Raw genomic sequence first — 18,425 nt, 5'->3', positions numbered from 1 at the left:
AAATGGGACAGCGGCAGTTATTCTTAATACCTTCATGGCCTTAATTAAGAAGAGAAATACTTACAGAAGTTGTAAAATGTCACACTTTTACATATCTTTCTCAGAAGAAATATCTTCCTCAGGGTTTGTAGCCTAATCATCTGTTCTTTGCTCCCAGTTGTGATTACAGCCTTTACACTGGTGATGGGAGAGAGGATCCACAAGCTTCAACCCAAAGGGGTTATTCACCCAACATATTAAGTATTAATGTATTATCTTTGACTGCCTGGCTTGAACAAATCAGTGTTTCAGCGTTGAGAGCTAAGTCTTTTGATTGGCTTGTTTAAATCAGAGACTGACAGCACTTGGAGGCTATTCCCATAATGTGGTTTTTATAGCCTCAACCAATATAGCACTACTCCTCAACCCTGATTTGTGAGGAAACACCCATTAGTTTAAATAAAAAATGAAAAAAATTTTTAAAAATGGAAATGCAACCGTGTTCTAACAACAAAGAGTTGGATTGAGGAGCATGACACCAATGGCAGCCACGTCCTTCTCAGTCATCAGATCTCAATCCAGTTGGACATCTCCAGATTATTCTAGATTATAACAGTGCATACAACAAGCCACTTCCATAAACTAGTTTTTATGAGTTTTAAGTTTCTCATGGAAGAGTGTTTGCTCCTGCACGATTCCAGAAGCTGGTAGACTCTGCTGGCCCAACACACCATTGAGTGACTTAATACTGCTGTTTCCATCTTTCATTTTCTAAATATCTGTACATTCTAACTTCCACTGATTTGACCAAACTCCCTCTAAACAAGAGGCAATGCAAGAGAATATCGGTAACTGACGGCGGCTGTAGTCATATTAATGATATGCATCTTACAAATGAAGTGTTTCTAAGCAGTCTTTTAGAGTCGGTGGCCGTGGATCAGACTAGTAGGCGCTTTGTCATCATCATACGGGGGCTGAGAACATCACCCACCTGCCTACATCACAGCACCCATCATCATTCCCATGATCACCATCATCACCATAATGACCTTCATCAACACCATCACCTTCCTCATCATCTCAGAAAAAAATGGGAGAAAGGGCTCTAAAACAGCTGCTGAAGAGACAGGGTGCACCTTGGGTAAATGGTCGTCCTGACGACCCACAGGTCAGTGACTGTAAAGTGTGTTATAGCACACACACACTTGGCCCACCTCAGTGTAGAAGGACCTCACTATGTAAACCTTGATGGTGTTATTCAGGCCGTGTGTAAATAATGCCCTATTAATTACAGCCGAGATGACGCCAACTTCAAACAATGAGCACTCCAATCATTCACTGATTAAAATGACTAGAACACGCTTCCCAAATAAGTTACTGTACTGCACTGACTAGTCACTCATTACTGTGCATTTCCACAAACTTAACGTAACGCGTAAAGTGGTTACATTAATATCACAGTATACTACACATGTGCCACCAGCTGCACAGCACTTCTGTGTGTGTTTTCAGGACAGTGTGTGTGTGAATAAGTGTGAATGTGCGTGTGTGACAGACGTGCGTGCGTACATGCGAGAGTGTGTGTGCTGAATGATTCTGCATGAGACACAGTGCAAGCATGTGTGTGTGTGTGTGTGTGTGTGTGGGGGGGGGGGGGGGGCAAGAAGACAGAGTTCTGGAGCTCTGTTTCAGAGTTTCTACTGTACCCACAGCCATATAGCCATAAACAGCAGTGATAAATGAAAAGAGCATCTTTTAATGGCGACTCTATCTCCACTGCTCGCACCCCAGCAGTAACAGCAGGAGTGCGTAATGGCTGGCTGAAGCCCTCTGGCAGTGAAGTGTGCTGTTCACAAAGGAAAAACAAAAGACTCAGGGGGCTGGCCTCACCGCCAGATTTAGTTTTCTAATCTGCATCCCATCCTGGGGGAGAACAATAAATGCTTCAGAATCCTTCCATTGTTTAGGGAAGAACAAAACCCCAAAAAACCCCAGCAAAATCCTTACATAACGGCTGGAGCTAAACTCTGCCAGCACCAGGCCTTCGGTCAGAGTTCATTGGGCGGTGATGGTTTGTGGACCCCTCGGTTTGAGAGCCCTCTTGGTCTCCCCCCCGTTCTGCACTGGGAACGGGGCGCCGTTTTGGCCAAAGGGCGCGAACGCAAACCCGCGCGAACCGGAGAGTTTGAACTTCCCTGCTCTGGTGGAGCCGCGGTACGGTCGGGGGGCGGCCCCGCGTCTGCACGCACGCTGAGGCTCTGATCCATTCTGCCTCTCAGCCTCTCTCTCCTTATCGCAGAACCGGGGGTAGGAGGAGCGAGGGCTCAGGAACAGGAGCATGAAAATTTGAGTTAAAAGCCTGAGATGAACCCACAGGTTGGCTCTGCATTCCAGTGCTGCTCCCCCATCCCCTCCCCCGCAGGCTGTAATTCAGCACGGAGAATATCTGCTGAATCGGGGAAAGACGCATAAACAAGCGCGGCCGCCGCTGCGGTCGGGCCGCCCTGAGGTGCCCGCTCGGCTCGGGACGGGCGCGCGCCACCCGGGTCCGATCGGGAGAACTACCGGGGACCCGACCCGTAGGGACGGAGCGCTGCCCGTCCCCTCGACCCTGCCCTCCCCCACCCACAGTTCCCACAAGCTAACTTTACGCCAGGTGGAAATACCGTCCCATCCAGCAGTACACAGTGCCACCCCACCCTCGCTGTCCGCGCTCTTACCAGGCGAGCTTGAAGCCTTTCATTGGTGCGGAGGGGAGAGTCCGGTGGACATGGCGTCTTCTCCGCGCGCGGCTGACCCGTCATTCCATGGCATGTCCGCAGAGAGCCGCTGGGGGCGATGTCCCGGCTGTGACCGTGGTCCCATACGAGGGGTCTCATGGAGCCTGGCCGGCTTCTGCAGCTCTCCCCCCCTCCCGTGCTCTCTGCTCTCTCGCTCGGCGCTAGCGGTCCGCTCTCGCGCAGTCTGCTCTCAGCTGAGTCTCAGGCTCGTTCGTGTGTGCGGCAGGGGATTATGACTGCGTGCGGCTCTAAAGTCAGCAGCTCGCTCGCTCTCTCTCGCGCTCCCTCTCAGTTCTGCTGCAGATATGAAGGCTGAGCTGCGTATGCCAGGCTCAGGACGCTACTGAGCATGCTCGGCTCTGCTCCTGCCCCCGTTCCTCCCTCCCTCTCCTCCCTCTCTCTCCTCCCTCCCTCTCTCTCTCTCTCTCTCATAAACGTGTCTCCTCCACACACAACATCCCTCTCTGCTTGCTGCTCCTGCAGGTTCGTGGACAGTGCAACCTTTGGGTTGCAAGAGCCCCTTGCCCGGCTCAGATGTGACCCCTCCCACCGCCAAATCCCCCAGCTCGCGGGAGGGGGCGGGATTAGACGGGACCTGTTGCAGCCTCGTTATGCTCGTGTCAGGCTCAATCGGTAATCAGTGTCAGCATTTGGGCCTCTTAATCTCTTAATGCAGGCCTGTGAGTGTACGCTGCATGACTGCGTGTGTGTGTGTGAGAGTGGGTGTGTGTGTGTGTGTGTGTGTGCGTGTGTGCGTGTGGGTGTGTGTGCGCACATATATGTGTGTGTGTATTGTGCACACACATTTGCACTCAGTTAAACATTAGGCTGCAGAGAGTAACACTCACACAGGCACACATGCTTTCTGTTATGGAAGCCAGACAAGAATCATGGACCACCTGTCTACCCATAAAAGGTCATAATAAGCTCCACCCTCCTCAAACACCCCTAAATGACACCATCTCCACAAACCATTTGGTCACCAGTACTGCGGTGAGGTCATGCTCCAATCCCAAAAGATATAAACATACCCCCCTCCCTCTAATCTCTCCAATTTCCACCTTCTAAGAAACACCTTGTTTTCCATTATTTATCAAATGATTTAAATGCATTTACGAGAAGAGAGACTTGCGATCCCCGAGTTTAACTCTATTTTGCTTTATGTTTGTGTGCTTATGCTATTGGAAGTGTGTGTGCTGTTTGAGTGGAACAGCGGGAGAGCACCCGAGCCTGCACGGCGCCCTCTGTGGGGGGAGAGAGGCGGTGCGGAACGCGTGAGGTCATGGTAACGCTCTGATAAGCGTTGGCTTGGCAGGGGATCAGCTGGCCATATGAGCTCAGCGCCTCCACTGACAGGTCTTTCTCCAAAACATCGGCTGAGTCATCATCGCCATTCTCAAAGACAACTGGGGACTGAGCACGCACGTACGCGCACACACAAGCATGAATGCGCATGTACACACACAAACACACACTCAAACACACACGCACACAGACAAAATACAGTGCACACACAGATACAAACATATGCATGCACCCAGACTTGCCAGCAAATGCTCACATATGCACACATACAGGGGAACAAATGGGACCGTATGCTATGAAGGCATCAACCTTCCTACAAAAAAAATTAAAATACTTCTGGGTGTCAGAGGTCATGAGAACAGAATCAGAATCAGATGGACTCTGTTGGGGAAAAAAAAAGAGTCCATCCCATTAATAATTGCATGCTGAGAGTAATCAACCACTGGCACACACCGTATAGTTCACCTGGAACACTATTTAGACAGTTCACATAGAGCCTTCACTTAACCTCACCCAGGAGGCCTGCTCCTCCCCAGAAACCCTGCACTGCGACCGTTTGCCTGCTCACGTAACGCAGCGTTACCAAGAAGAGAGCCGCTGCAGTGATGAGGCGGCTCTTCCAAAACAACACAATTACACAGCATGCGCATCGCGCAGCACGCCCACACATCCTGGAAGAGGAGGTGGAGGCTTTCCGACTGCTCATTGGCTCTCCACCCCCACACCAGCTGACTCTTCCAATGGAAGCAAGCAGTCTCCCCTTCTGACTTGATACCCAGTGTTGAGACCTAGTGGTCCCGCTACAAGACATGACATCACAGGATTTATCTGTCTCATTTATCTGTCTCACACCCAGTCATATCTATGCACTCACTAACTCACACACAAACGCAAACACACACACACAAACACATGCGCATGTGCATGCAAACACACAAACGCACACACATATAGGCACGCACGCACGCACATGCACACACACACACACACACACACACACTACTGTCAAACAGCAATCCCCATACCCCATTGTTCCAGTAAGAGCAGAAAAGTTGCCATCATCCCTGGCTGAATTAGTTGCCAGGGGCTGCTAACAGCAACAAAAAATACAGCTAGCTTTTAGAGTATCATATGAATTGCAAAGCATATTACGCATAGAAATATCCTATTTATATTACAAAAACATTTTCCACTTTCCAACAATTACACCTACACGATGTACGGGATCACATGACTTCCAAGGTCATATCAGTGAATAAAATTGAAAGAAACTATTTTTATACTGAATGAAAATTGCACATGACATTGTAATACAACTTCTTTTGTTTTTTCATCAGTGTTGTGTGGGTTCACTCATCCACACAGCAATTGAACTGGCCAATCTAGTGGGCTCCATGAAAGGGCAGAGCCATCCATGTCAAGTGCAGATCTGTGAGCCTGTGCAGCCCTGGAGCAGCATAAACCCAAAGGTTTGGGCTTCCCAGCAGCTCTGGGCTCAGTGAGGGAGCTCTGCAGAGGGGTGGTGCTGAACGGACAGCTCCCAGGAAGAGCTACAACAGAGCGAGCCTCGTAGAGGCTTCCAGATCAGAGCAATATAACTGCAGATCTCTATATCAACCGCCAGTACATCCACATGATCATATCTATCTTTCCACAGGCCCTTACGGTGGGCTATATATACAGTTCTGTGAAATTTGCCCCCTTCTTGATTTCCTCTATTATTGCTTATTTGTCACACCGAATGGCTTCAGATGTTTAGACAAAATGTAATATTGGGTCTCCTCAGGGAAACTGAGTAAACACAAAACATATTTTTAAAATTATTATTCCATTTTGTTAATGAAAAATACCCATTGCAAGCATTGGTTATGTACAACTGCTAAGTAGGTTACCAAACAATCTATAAATATAATACTGACTAGTTTTTTTATTGGAGAAAAATTAATATTTAATAATGAACTCAGTCTAAGCCATCTTCAATTACAAAAAATGTACAAAAACAATGAGGTGAGATTCCGTGCTTAAAATTCAGTTTCATGCTTTTCAAAACAAGGACAAATTAATCCGATTCATATCTGATCCGATCTGTCAGTGAACACATGGCCACCTCCACACAATCTCTGTACTGAGTGACATTCTATTGACCTTGGTTTAATCCACACTTAATGTATGTCTCTGGGGAGGACAGGAGGCATAAAGATCAATGGTACGCACCTCAGCACTATGGCTATCTGTTCTGCAGACTCACAGCGGTGACCTCTGACCTCCCACACTCATTTCCCTGTTTCATCTCCATTGAAGCGCAGAATAAAGGCGGAATGCTTCACCTTTAAGCCACATATCAGGACTCAGCTTTCCCCATGTAATAAACAGCCCTGCTCTCCACGGCAACCAGATGATTCCTTCACTCCCGTGCTTCCCATTCCTTTCCAAACAAACAAAACAGAAAACAAACTAAATGAAAATGGTCAACTTGACTGTGGTGTCTGTAGTTTCTGCTTTGCATGTGAAGCCTATCTTGGGAATGCTTCTCGTCTTGTCTTGGGCCATGGAACATTCTGTTAGCACACTCACAAGCCTGCTGGGAAATCCTCCACTGCCAGGATCTGTGCAGGCATGTCGGTTGACTGTGACTGGCCAATAGGAGACGAGCTTGGGGAGATCAGGTGGCCGCTGTCAGACTGATTTACTGTCAGATTGGGGAATACGTGGCTGTGTTCGTTAAAGCTCCTCCCCAAATGCCACTCCATCTGAATGACAGTCAGCTGCACCGAGAGAGAGCGCGAGAGAGAGCTAGCCGCTAATGTAATGGACGGTGAAGTCAGACCTTTGAACTGCCACTTAAAAACTCTGCTTCATCTCTGACCAGCGATTCCCACAAATGTACACATTTCCACTGGTGGCTTCGTGTTTCGAGACAATTTTGCACTGCAAACATTAGCCTAGCCTCCACGGGGCACAGAAAGGCATGTGTTTGAGTGTAGCATTAAACGAGGCCGGCTGCCGCGTCATGTTGGGGCGTGGTGCACAGCCTCCCTGAAGCTCTAACGGAAGGTGCCGGAGAGAACCTGTGAGCGGCTCTCTGACGCGCTCTCTCCGTGTAAATGTGCTAACGAGACTGCTGGGTGTGCCACCTGGCTAGACCCATCATGCCTAATTAAAACAAAAGGTGGCGTTTCCCTGTGAAGGGACCTGGGGACAGTATGTAATGATGCCCTGTGGATACAGCCATCTCCATTACGCGAGGACTCACCGCTACATGACCATTTATGTCACTTCCTGGATTAGCGTAGCAGGCCGCTGCTTCTAGGGCGCTTTTTGCTTCATGCATTCGTCCTCCCACATACGCAGTCAGCGTTTCTGCTCAGGATTCTGATAAGAAAGCCCCATTGGCGGGACTTCACCTCAGAACTGAATGTATGACTCATCCAGCGGTTTTACAGTATGCCTGTGTTTTTATCAGCCGTGTGATTGTCACCATGTCGTGACTGTCGCGATCCGACGCCATGCTTGATGTTCGTACGTGGAAGAGTGAAATTATTCGTATTCTTAATCCATTCTGTTGCACCCAAAGCAAGCTGCTGTCATCTACAGTTACTGGATGCTAGGCTACATATGAAGCACACCATTCACCATGGATAGAGGCTTTACATTTAAAATTGCAACAATTTCACATACATTACACAGGCTAAGCATATAAAGGACTGTTGGTTCATAGTAGAGAATACGAAACAGGTGAACGCACGCACACACGCACGCACGCACACACAAAGAACAACCCCAGACTCCGGCAATGCGCTCGATAAATAAAAGAACACGGCTGAGCTTGTGCATACATTAAAGTGCTCATTAAGGGCACTGGATGGCTTCCTGTTTGTGCTGCACAGGGAAGGACAGAAATAGCAGCGCATTTCTTTTCTTGCTTCGAGTCCCCAGAAAGAACAATAACAATGCAAAAAACATGGACGTACGAAGGACCACAAACACACACACACAGGGCCGGAACAAGAGAGGAGAGAGAACCGAACCCACTGGCCTCAGGGGAATATGGGCTTGTGAGGCACTGGGGTGGTAATTAACATACGTAGACAGCTCACTGTGTGATATATGTTAGGACTATAAGACACACAGGATTCCAGAGATGTTTCCTAAACCAGAGGTGGTTTAGGAAACATCCACCCTGGGCTGGTCCGCAGGCCATCAGTGTGACCTGGATTTGACTGCAGTGCCAGTTCCAAGAGTTTCCGCTGGGGTTCAAACCACCCCCCCCCACCCCCCCCACCCCCCCCACCCCGTAGAAAAACTGAAACTGCTCTCTGTGTTGATATGTTTGGCATGTTTGACATCTCACTACCCCTCTCCCCTTCCCTGCCTCCCTCCCTCTCTCTCCTCATCCCAGGACATTCTCTCTGCCTCAGTGGAGGAACGTTTCCCCCCCGTGGATTTTTCTCTCCCCACCAATATTTTGCATGACTTACCCCTCAGGCTTGAATGGGTCCAAACCACCTGAGTCCAACACACGGGGGGGGAAACAAATCAAAAAGGACACGCGCATAAACAAACACAAGTCCCTTGAGATCCCGGAACCCTGCAATCTGATTGGCCCACACCCAGCCTGGATTTCACGCCTCCGCAGAGTGAGATCACACCGTACCACGGCCTGAGCCCCACGGAAGAACATGCAGTGAGCGTGAGAGTCCGCCTTAGCTGCGGGGCGGCAGGCTGTTTAACCGTGGACAGAGAAACCGGGCGGAGGTCTCTGTTTCGGGCAGGACGTCCGGGCGGCGTGATGGCTGAGACAGCGGGACAGCGTTTGTTTGTCTGTTAGGTTCTATTCCTATCAGACGCTGGCGTGGACGTTAGCACAGCGCACAGCTCTGATCTCACAGCTCAGGGAAACTACTGCTCCCTGCATCAGAGAATGTGAGAAATCACACACATGCAGACACACACCCTCCACCTGATGATCTTTTTAATGGCCAGACCGGCCCCACTTACGCACACATTCACACACACACACACACACACACACACACACACATTGGACTTCTCATAAACAGCACTGTACCTGGAGCCCTGTCAGCCCCAGCATGGGCCCCCACCAGTCTCCATAGAAACAGTGCAGCCCCCGCCTCACCGCCGCCCCCCACCCCCCCCCATGTTTCCATGGAAAATAACAGGGGCCCATGGTCAGTAAATCCAGAGGTGTTCTGACTCTGGCTGGAAAGGTGATATAAAGGAACATGAGCACAATCAAGGGCACAAACACACGCACGTGCTCACGGACACACGAGCGCACGCCTCGCTGCTGTTGTTTACTTGTTTCCGGTGGGCGGTGCGGCGCGGCGCGGCGCGGCTCGGCGCTAAGCCGGACATGCCAGGACAGCCTGCGCTATTTTAAGCCGAGCAGATAACCCGACAGACTAACGAGTGGCCAGCACGCTTTCTGACGCTAGCTCTGCTTCCGAGCGGTAGCCACAGCTCAGGGAAATGCACACACGGTTCTTTGTTCACGTAGGAGCGCTCTTCGCTTCGGGCCGACTGAAGAGCATCCGTTCTCCAGGCAGGTCGCAGCAGCGTGAGGCAGCCCTGCTGAGTCATGCCTCGGGCTGCATGTTCCACAGAAGAATAAACAGGCAGGCCGACACAGGGGATTCTGGGAAGCAGGAACCCACCAAAGGATAATGGCGACAAGCTAACAGTTTCGCTTCCTTATATGCAGCCATGAGAGGGAACGTGAGGGATTATAAGCTGTTTGCTCTCTCTCGGTCTCTCTGGCCGTCTCTCCCGCACTAATAAATGAACCCAAGAAAGTCCGGAAGACATACTGTAGGCTGTGTATCCAGAGGGTCTATATCAGTGCAGCCTAAATGACGCCTTTGGGTCACAAACTGAACTCAGGCTGGGACTGAGCTTGTGATGCCGGGTGGTTGTGGGTGGCTTGCCACACTACCATTCTGCCATGTCCGACCCAAATCTGTGGGCTTACTGGGTGACAGGGCCGACCCTACGGGCCTGTACCAGGACAGGTGGCACTGGCCGGTCTGTGAGGGGTGACTCTGCTCAGATGAGGATGATGGTGCTCAGATGGGGTTTCCTATGCAGCCGGTTTACAGTGCAGTGCTGACACAGAAGGATGACTCACTGAGGCCAGTAATACAATACAGCACTGCAGCAGCCCTGTACCAGCAGCCCTGACCCAGCAGCCCCACACCCACCATCACCCCTGACCCAGCAGCCCTGCATCCACCAGCAGCCCTGACCCAGCAGCCCTGCACACACCAGCAGACCTGACCCAGCAGTCCCACACCCACACCCACCAGCAGCCCTGACCCAACAGCCCCACCCCCACCAGCAGCCCTGACCCAGCAGCCCTGCACACACCAGCAGCCCTGACCCAGCAGCATCACCCACCAGCAGCCCTGACCCAGCAGCCACACCCCCACCAGCACTCTGACCCAGCAGCCTCACACCCACCAGCAGCCCTGTACCAGCAACCTGAGGACTGCCCACTTTAACAGATGGGCACAGCAGCGTGCCCTCATGTGGCAGCCCCTGGTATCGCACCATACTGGAAGAGTACCGTTGGTAGTTGGCTCATTCCAGGCCAGAGAGCCGGCCCATGAGGCAGCCCTCCAATCACGGACAGAGCAGCTCATCTGCACAGGAGCCTGTGAACTTCACTACATGCTGTCAATGGCCATGGCATTTACTGAGAGTGCAGATCAAAATGCAGCACTTTACCAGACCTGGGTAAAATGTGTTACCGGAAATACTTTTAGACAACAGTACAATTTCTGGCTCTAGAAGAGACAGCTATTTCTACCAATTTTGGCAACTTTTTTTGTAAAAAATTCTCATGGATCCACAGAGATCATCTCAATTTTACCAGATTCTACAGTATTTCAAATATGTATCTGACAATGGTTTCTTGCTTACTCTATTCCACACCAGAGAATACCAGCAGTAAAAAAAAGAAAAAATCAAACCGTGTCTGCTGCCATGAAACCCTAACCTCCACGCACTTAGGATCTGACAAAGAAACATGATCTTTTAAGTCCCCCCCAAAAAAATGTCTGTAGGAACAACTTCTGGACTGATGGGAAATGACTCTGGGAGCAGGGAGATGGCATACAGCCCACAACGGCAACCTCAACCCCCCCACAAGGACACTGCATCAGCTGAATGACATCATTCCGTGCCTTTCCCAAAGAAACCCAATACGGCTGTCGTGCCAGCACCTGAGTCAGGTGAGCTGAAAGGCTAGAAGGCGCGGCCCTTCAGAAGGCTCCGGAACGTTCCAGGCTGTTCTGAAATGTTCTAGGGTGTCCGGGAACATTCCCGAGTGCGCTGAAAAGTTCCAAGAGCGGCTTTCTCATAATGGTTCCAAGACTAATGGAGATGTTGAAAAGGCGTTTGAACACATATTTCAAAGGAACTCCAGCAATTAATTAGTGCCGCATAACTAATGTGCCCAGCGCTGGTTATTGCATTACGTTTACACACAGGCACATTCAAGCAGGGGTGACAAAGCCCTGCCTTTAGCATGCTGTGTTCACGCTTTAATTCACATTCTCAATTTCACTACTGAGGGCTAAATAAAGATGCATTCTCTGCCCTCAAAATATTCCATAAACACATGCTATATATAGAATTACTCCACCTACACCAGCAGAACACACCTCATGGAATTATACTGTATATGCATTATCTGCATACAGTAATTACTCCTCTAGTCGTTTTGTAATTCACTCCCTGATTGTGGTACTGAACTAACTGTAATATCAAGCTGAAGCAGAACTTCACAGGGGTAATGCAATGCTCAAATGGGTCTGAATATAATGTTACCGGGGCGATACGCTTCAACCGTACTGGTTCTTCCTGTGCAAACAGGAAATGAGCGTTGTGTGCCTCTCAGGCAGAGTGCTCCTACCTGTGCGGTCTCCATATCAGTTTCTTCCACTTCCTTTGCTTGGCCTATTGATAGAGAAAAGTGTTAAGCGACACGTCACCCAGGCTGAACAGAAAGACGGTGTTCTAGGTGACGAAATGAGGAACTGGCAAACACCTCCTGAGAGAGCGTGTGAGGGGTCTCACTCCCAGCATGCAAAGGGGCTCAGTGGGATGACTGGAGCGGGGAGACCTGCACGGTCAATCAATCATTACAAAGCGCCACTGCTCGAGTAGTCTCTGTTTACATAGCTGTTCTTTTCGGTTCCAGCAACCAAAAAGCAAAAGTCAGTTAATATCACATTCTATGCAGAAAATAAAATTTGATTGACTGATTGATTGACCAACATAGAGCACCAGCAGCATCACCGCAAGGTAGAGGTTAATTCCATTCAAATTCAGCAAATTAACCAAAATTCAATTGCGGAACTGAAGAATCCCCATAGGACATGACGAAACTGAATTTCAATTTAATTTTCCCAACTGAAATTGAACTGACCCAGTACGTGTCATCAACCCTGTGTCAGTAATTACGTTTCCAGCTGAGGCAGCGTGTACACGTATGAGGGCTCTACAGAGGTGCGTGTTCTAGCGTCAGCTCCAATTACGCATTTACTGCGTGAGAAGCGTAGGGTTCAGCCCGCAGCAGCTGCAGCGTTGAGCCTTATGGGTTCATGATGACCGGCCTGTCCAGCTGCATTGCAGTTACACATTAAATGCTGCCATAGGCTGGCTGCAGTTCCATCTCTGTGCGTGGAGGGGGGAGTGGGGGTGCTCACTCTGTGGGTGGAGAGGAAATGCTGAAAGCTCCTCCCTCACAGCCAGTGGCCTCACCCCTACTCTGCTGGTGTGTGTGTGTGCGAGTGTGTGTGTGTGAGAGCCAGTACTGAATGTGTAGCTGTTTGTGGGAATGCGTTTGTGCATGTGCATGAGTGCACACGTGAATGAGTGTGTGTGTTTATGTATGTGCAGGTATATTTGTATGTGTATGAGTGTGTGTTCATACATGTTCATGTATGAGTGTGTACGTTTGTGTATATGTGATTAAGTGTGAGTGTTTGAGTTTGTGTATGTATACAGTATGTAAATTAGTATGTGTGTTTGCAATTGTGTATGTGCATGAGTGTGCATATGTGTGTGTCTGTGTTCGTGCATGTGTAAGTGTGAGTGCGTATGTGTGTGTATTGTATGTGTATGTGCATGCATGGTATGCCTTTCAGTCATCAACCTGATTGAACCACCAGGGGGCGCCCATATCTCCCCTCCACAGTCACTCCACAGACCACTGCACTGAGCGTGCTCCACCATAAATCAGGAGAGAGGAGCTGGCTTCATGCGTGCTGTGCAAGGCAGACACAAAGGCCTCCTCTGGTTCAGACACACACAATGGCTCTCAGAGCCTCCTCAGACTCCCATTAAAGAGGCTCTAATGGGGCTCGCCAACACCCCTCTGCCAGACCGCCGTGACTCATTCAGTCAGAGGTTCCCATGAATAAAACACTCTCCAGCCCTCAGCTGTGCTCCGGAGTCAGTCCTGCAGGCCTGATCGATGCCCCCCTCCCACTCCACAGGCAGGGGAGAGCCAGAGCCATTGTCCCGGTGGGGGGGGTGACCTCCAGCTCAAGCACTTCCTGTCCCCATGCATTATGCATCCCGCCGCCTGGCTGATGAGCAGGAATCGATAGAGAGGTTCCTGCAGACCTGAGGGGCGGGGCAGGGTAGCATTGTAGCGTGTAGCAGGACAGTGGGACAGGGTAGGGGGACACAATAGCGGGGCAGATTAGGGGGATAGGGTAGCTGGGCAGGGGAGCGAGGCAGGGTAGCTGGGCAGGGTAGGGGAGCAGTGTAGGGGGACAGGGTAGCAGGGTAGGGTAGTGGGTAGGATAGGAGTCCAGGGAGGGGGGCAGAGCAGCGAGGCAGGATAGGGGGACAGGGTAGCGGGGCAGGGTAGTTGGGCAGGTTAGGTCCAGCATGCAGGGAGTACAGACTGCAGTCCTGATTTGTGAGGCCAGGGCAAATCAGCCAATAAAAAATAACAGAAGAGACAGGGCAGGGGGAACCGTGGAGACGGTAACTTATAAACTCACTGCAGCGAAGCACAGGGGGTGAGAGACAGAACGGATCACAGCGCAGGAAGCGGCATGGCCAGGGATCAGACTGAGGGGGCGGGGATTCCTAGAGTCCGCCGCCCTACACCCTGCCCCGCATCTCACCAGCTGGTGGTTTAAAAGAGTCTCACTTGGCATTTCTTCCATCTGAAGACCGTATTCCTACATGGTATACTGAGCATACACTGTATGCTGTTGACTGAAGAAAAAACATGACATTTTTAAATGAAAACCTTGTAGTTATTTGGATGAGAAGGTGTCAATGTATCACGTAAATGCAGGCATGTGGAAACCTGAGATGAACTAATGTTGTTATTCAGCAGAGGAAGGTGCGCAAGCCGCCATTCGCTCATGTTGATCACATGGTTAAAATCACGGCGCAGGAGTTTATATTAAATTGGTTAATGGTAAGAGCAGACACGAGGGCTCTCTTATGACCGTAACACAGTTGTGCGGCTTTATTGGAGTGGTAATGACTCTTCCGGTTGCAGACAGGCAGGTAATGTTCCTGGAAAGGTCTGTGAGTCTAACTACGGTGGCCTGCAGGTGCCATGTCTCGATGAAACTCAGTGTGAGATTACAGCCAGCTTGGGACAACTGCTTGCCTGTGGCACTTCAACACACACTCAGTAGCAGTGGTATAGTTTACTTACATAATACACCGTCATTATGCAAATAGTGTGTTTATGCTATACAGCATCATTATACACGTGGCATAGTGTACTTACACTATACACTACAGTGCAGGGTGCCATGTACCCTACACAGCATTATTTTGCCGTGATGGTCCACGACACTGTTATCCACTGCTCCAGGCTCATTAAAGAAGGGGAGAATTTCTCCAATCTGCAACTCTTCAACTCTTTTTCCATTTCACTCTCTTGTTTGTCCCTCCCTCTCCCTTTTTCTTCCCCTCACCCGCTGATTTCCCTCCAGCGCTGCGCCACCCCACCCCCCCCACTTTCATATTATTTATGATCTCCACTCTCCTTTCCCCACAGTTGATTAATGGCTCTGACCTACTGCCTCAGCTCTACACTGTGCTTAAATTTACATAGAGTGAGGATGAGGAGTCCCTGGTCACATGACAGGGTGTGAACCAATGGGCACTGCCTGTTGGATGTTTGGCAGGGATGGGGCAGGGTTGGCACCTGTTCCACTCTTCTCCCCTAAGCGAGGGGCGGGGGGGGTGACACATACGGGGGAAAACGGATCGCCGAACGCTTCTGGCCCCCATCCCCTCCCCCGGACAGACGGACCCGGCGTGAGCCGATACTTCCATACCTCCTGAGGGGGCCTACGGCGCGCTATCGCTAATGATCCACCACACGCCCCACTCCACACTGTGCCCCGCCCGGACGGCCGGAGGTGACCACGGCGCTATATCCGAATGCAGAGAGAAGTGGGGTGAAAACAGGAAGTGCCGAACGAGGCTGGGGGCCGGGAGGGATTTGAGAAGGAAGCCTTTAACTGTGGTCCAGACTGCCAGCTGAAATAAAGGAAGAGTCCTAATTAGGCACCCACTGCCCAGCGCCATACTTCCCATTCCAGTTCCCCTGTGCCTGCGGTCCACTAGATCTGACCCCCTCACCATGCCCCCTTGCCCCCTGCATCTAATGTCCTACCCACTTTGACTCCCCAGGTGTTCACAGTGAAAGGGAATCCAGTTCTCAGTTGACCTTGAAGGTTAAATAAAGGCAAAATAAAAAAATAAAAAAATATATATACATATATATAATTCAGTACCAATTAAAAACAGGGAAGTGGCTCTAAACTTAAAGGAGGTGAGCGCCCAGCCTTGGTCCGGCACCTTGTGCCCGCTCCCCCACCTCATTGCAGTGCTCTTACTTACGCTGTGCAATGCAATGAGAACAGGTTGATTGGCTCACCGTATCACACCTGCATCAGTGAACAACAACTACAAATATTCACCAGCTTCATTCTCCATCTCCCTCTCTTACTCCACAGCCAACAGTTCTGCACCATGTCCCTCCATTTCCTGAGGGGTGAATTTAAGCTGTGGCTAGCCTCTGCTTAGGCCAATCTGAGTGACTGTAACTCACAATAATTAGAAAACACACAAAGGCTGAGTAGTTTACCGAGACTAATAGAACATGACCTGTCCTGGCATCAATCACGGGGTAGTGCCTGAAGTGCTTCGGGGTTCTGTGGTTATCAGAGGGCCGGGGCCATAGATCAGCCCGCAGAGAGCTGACATGGTGCCATGTGCCTGCAGCCAATCAAGGATCTCTGGCCCACAGGGAGGACCAATCATGGCACAGCAGGACCAATAGACTCCAGTTTGGTGAAGTGGCTTTTCAGCGATAGATTCCGGATAATTTTTTAATTATTTGCGTCTAGGCCAGGGCAGTGATACGCCAGTCCTGGAGGGCCTCGGTGTCTGCAGGTTGTCTTTCAATAAGCAGCCAGTCAACAAGGTGTGTGGTCTATTTGGCCAATCGATGACTTGCAGCAATCACTCGTGCAGAAACTCACAGAAAACCAGCAACAACTGCGGCCCTCCAGGACCGGAGATTAACACTCCCGCTCTAGGTGCTCTAGTGAGCGACGGCCATGGTGAGCTAAACAAGGTAGCCTGAAAGCTGATGACTCATCTTCAGCATCACTAGCCCTTCAAAAGCCCAGCGAGCAGCACTTCCTGAAATATTAAGCGCAGATGGGTTCGTCCGCACCTCGGTGAAAACAAAAGGCCAGGACCCGCCCACGGCTCCAGAGGGACATATGGGAACACACCTGATGCCAAAGACTAAAGTTTTAACGTGCTACCTTTCCCAGAGCAACGCCTATAAAACACTGCTCAATACAGAAAATTCATCCTAAAAGAATCAGATTGAGGAACTGACAGTGGTACCAGGCTAAATTCAAGTTCAGGGAACAGGCAGCAAGCAGGGGAGATATACAGAACAATGAAGAGAGACAGGAAAAAAAGATGGGAGAGAGAAACAGAGAGATAGGGACAGACAGACAGGGAGAGAGAGATAGACAGAGACAAAGAGAGAGATAGGGACAGACAGACAGGGAGAGAGAGATAGACAGAGACGGAGAGAGAGAAAGAGACTAAGAGAGAAGGAGAGAGAAACAGAGAGAGCCCGACCTTGTGTTTGTGCATGGTGAACAGTCGGACACCATCCTGCCCACCGTCCCGCCTCTCATGGCCAGCGCAGAAGCAGGGTCCAGCGGCTCACCGGGTTCATTCCCGCCCCTGCCCAAATTCCACCTGCTCCCGTCCCAAATCCCACCGAGTCCTGTCCCGAGTGCCTCCCGCTTCTGTCCTGCTAAGTCCCACAGCCGCCGTCCGTCCCACACCAGATCCAGGAAGCAGAGAGCAGCAAAGAACGAGCAAGGGGTGGGGGGGGGGGGGGGTGAGAGAGAGATTGAGGGAAAGAGAAACAGAAGGCGAGAGGAAAGTGAGAGGGAAAGCAAGAGGGAGAGAGGGAAAGGAGGAAGACAGAGGGAAAGAGAGAGTGCCTGGCAGGGGAAAAGCGCGATCCCTCTCCTCCTGAGTTTGGGTCTCGCTGTACGGGGCAGAGTGTCGCCGGACGACCCGCTTGCAGAACTCCTCAGTCTTACTCCGGTGTTGGCGGCTCAACGCGCGGCGGGGCCGAGCGATTGGCTCAGGGTGCGGCCGCGAGGCTCCGCCGCGCCTCCGCTGTGCTGGCGTCCCGGGCCGCACGCGCGCATCGCCTCCCCGCCGAGCCCGAGCAGCGATCGCGGCACTCAAACCCGTCAGCCTGTGACTCAGATCCAGGCACCCGTCCCACAGTTTCACCTGGAATGTCCGAGGACTGGACGCTTCACAGAGAGGTGCCCGCGAACACACGCAAACAAAATAGACGAATAAATAAATACATTTTGCAAATCACTGGCCGCTGCCAGAGCTCCGGTGATCCAAGCGGCACGCTGAGAATTAAGCAAACGCTCTGACGGACTCGAGAGTCTGCTGCCTCCGATGTAAACGTCGAGCACCGCAAAGAGCAGCAGGGCACAGCACCTCGCCCCCCCTGCTGAAGTCCGTGACCACGGGGAGTTTCACCTCCAAAGTGTCGCTGCTCTCGTTGCTCACGGGGAGAGGAAGGAGGCCTCGCTGGCGCTTCTGTCTCGGGAGTAAAGTTTGCAGATCGAGAGAGGTGTGGGCAGACTCCCGCCCCTCCGTACCCCTTGGCTCAGGTTGAGGAGGGGGGAAGCCGCGATGCTACGAGCCCTGTGATTGGCTGGTTTGGACGCGGTGGGTGGGGGCGGTGGCATCCTTCGGTGCTTAGCAGCTTCACTGTATCCTGCTTCT

The 18,425-nt window shown here is 50.9% G+C and overlaps 1 protein-coding gene across 7 annotated transcripts in view; it reads right to left on the bottom strand.

Annotated features, from left to right (window-relative positions):
- gramd1bb (GRAM domain containing 1Bb) overlaps positions 1-18,425 on the bottom strand; it is a 106,661-nt gene that overhangs the window by 51,886 nt on the left and 36,350 nt on the right. Inside the window, exon 1 of one of the 7 annotated variants that reach the window (XM_064303385.1) lies at positions 2,700-3,125. The exons of the other annotated variants lie outside the window; for them this stretch is intronic. Coding sequence (XP_064159455.1) covers positions 2,700-2,722 — 23 coding nt within the window. The 5' untranslated portion in view covers positions 2,723-3,125. Of the gene's footprint in view, positions 1-2,699; positions 3,126-18,425 lie in introns of those variants that run through there. 7 annotated transcript variants of the gene reach the window in all.

The sequence above is a fragment of the Anguilla rostrata genome, chromosome 12, assembly GCF_018555375.3.
Source record: "Anguilla rostrata isolate EN2019 chromosome 12, ASM1855537v3, whole genome shotgun sequence".
Classification (NCBI taxonomy): Eukaryota; Metazoa; Chordata; class Actinopteri; order Anguilliformes; family Anguillidae; genus Anguilla; species Anguilla rostrata.
The sequence above is the reverse complement of the archived record's forward strand: the minus strand, read 5'-3'. Positions and strand labels throughout refer to the sequence as shown.